General features: G+C 32.7%; 1 protein-coding gene across 1 annotated transcript; it reads left to right on the top strand.

The window, feature by feature from the left end:
• Positions 1–71: 71 nt before the first annotated feature.
• On the top strand, positions 72–1,151 carry NAEGRDRAFT_55011 (uncharacterized protein; the record flags this gene model as incomplete). The annotated part of the gene is made up of 1 exon (XM_002667961.1): positions 72–1,151. A coding segment is annotated over one exon (1,080 nt), but the record flags the coding sequence as incomplete, so codon positions are not given.
• Positions 1,152–1,254: the final 103 nt, after the last annotated feature.

Here is a 1,254-nt window from a genome sequence, read left to right on the forward strand (position 1 = left end):
ACTTCTTTGAACCTAATGTTGTTGAAGATGCTCTCTATCAATTAAAAACAATCATTTATTTGGTAATTAAGGATGCGTATGAAAGTAAATTTCCCTGCAAAACTGAAGAGCTAGAATTTACTGAATCTGCTGAGCAATACTCTAGATATTATAGAGATGTTCCGCATTTAGATGTTCCTTGTTTTGATGATGATTTAGATTCAGAATTAAAGATTTCAGACAAGGATATTCTCAAATCTTTTGAAAAGCTATTCTCAAAGAAAGTATTTTACGGACCTATCCCAGATCCTTATTTAGTAAGAACTCAACAAGAAGATATTAATCAGATATTCGATTCGTCTGGAAGTATTCAAACATATTTTCATAATTATCCAACCATTCCACAGCAAGTTGACTTTTTTGAGCATATGAAGGCAATTGAATCGGGAATACCAAATAAGCCATCAAATTATGGGGGAAGGAAAATTGTCACTTTATCAGGGCCAACTAAGGTATATGATCAGAAGAGATATTCAGATAGTGATTCTGATAGAAACTCAGATGATACTGATTTAGACGAAGATGATAATGAAGATTTGGAATTTTCAGAAGAAGAATCAGATGAAGATACTAATGTAAAACCTAAAAAAGAACCAATTAGTGAGGACATGTTTATTGATGATTCGGAAAGTTTCAGTTTTGATTTGCAAAATCTTGGTGATACATTACCTGAACAATTAATGAAAGTTTCCATTCAGGTTCATGAAGAAGTTTATGGAATAGAGAAAGTCCATGATGAAAAGCTCTATTTGAAGAATTGGTATGGAAATAGTTCATTCTTTTTTGTAAATTGTTCCACGAATTTAGAGAATCCTGAACAGAAGAACTCTGAAAAAGAAGACAATGCAGAAGAATTTAACAGAACAGAGAAGGAGCAAATAGAGATGGACATGAAGGAAGATTTTGCATATTTTGGTTACGCTCTTTATGAAGACGATTTTAATGAGTTTCCAATACTGGATAATGATGAAGACGATTCTTTGGAACAATTGGAACAAGCAACAGAGGAAATATCTCTCCATTATCACTTACGAAGATTATTAAGGGAGCGTTCTTATGAATGCATTACAAATTACTTTCTGAAATTGTCAAAACCAACAAGTGCTGATTAAATCCACAAATATAGAGCGAGGAGACCATTCAGTAATCTTAATTTATTTTGTAAACCACTCCGCTTTGTTACTCCTCAAAAACTCCCTTCAAAGTCCGTAGAAA

The sequence above is a fragment of the Naegleria gruberi genome, assembly GCF_000004985.1.
Source record: "Naegleria gruberi genomic scaffold NAEGRscaffold_1214, whole genome shotgun sequence".
Classification (NCBI taxonomy): Eukaryota; Heterolobosea; class Eutetramitea; order Acrasida; family Naegleriidae; genus Naegleria; species Naegleria gruberi.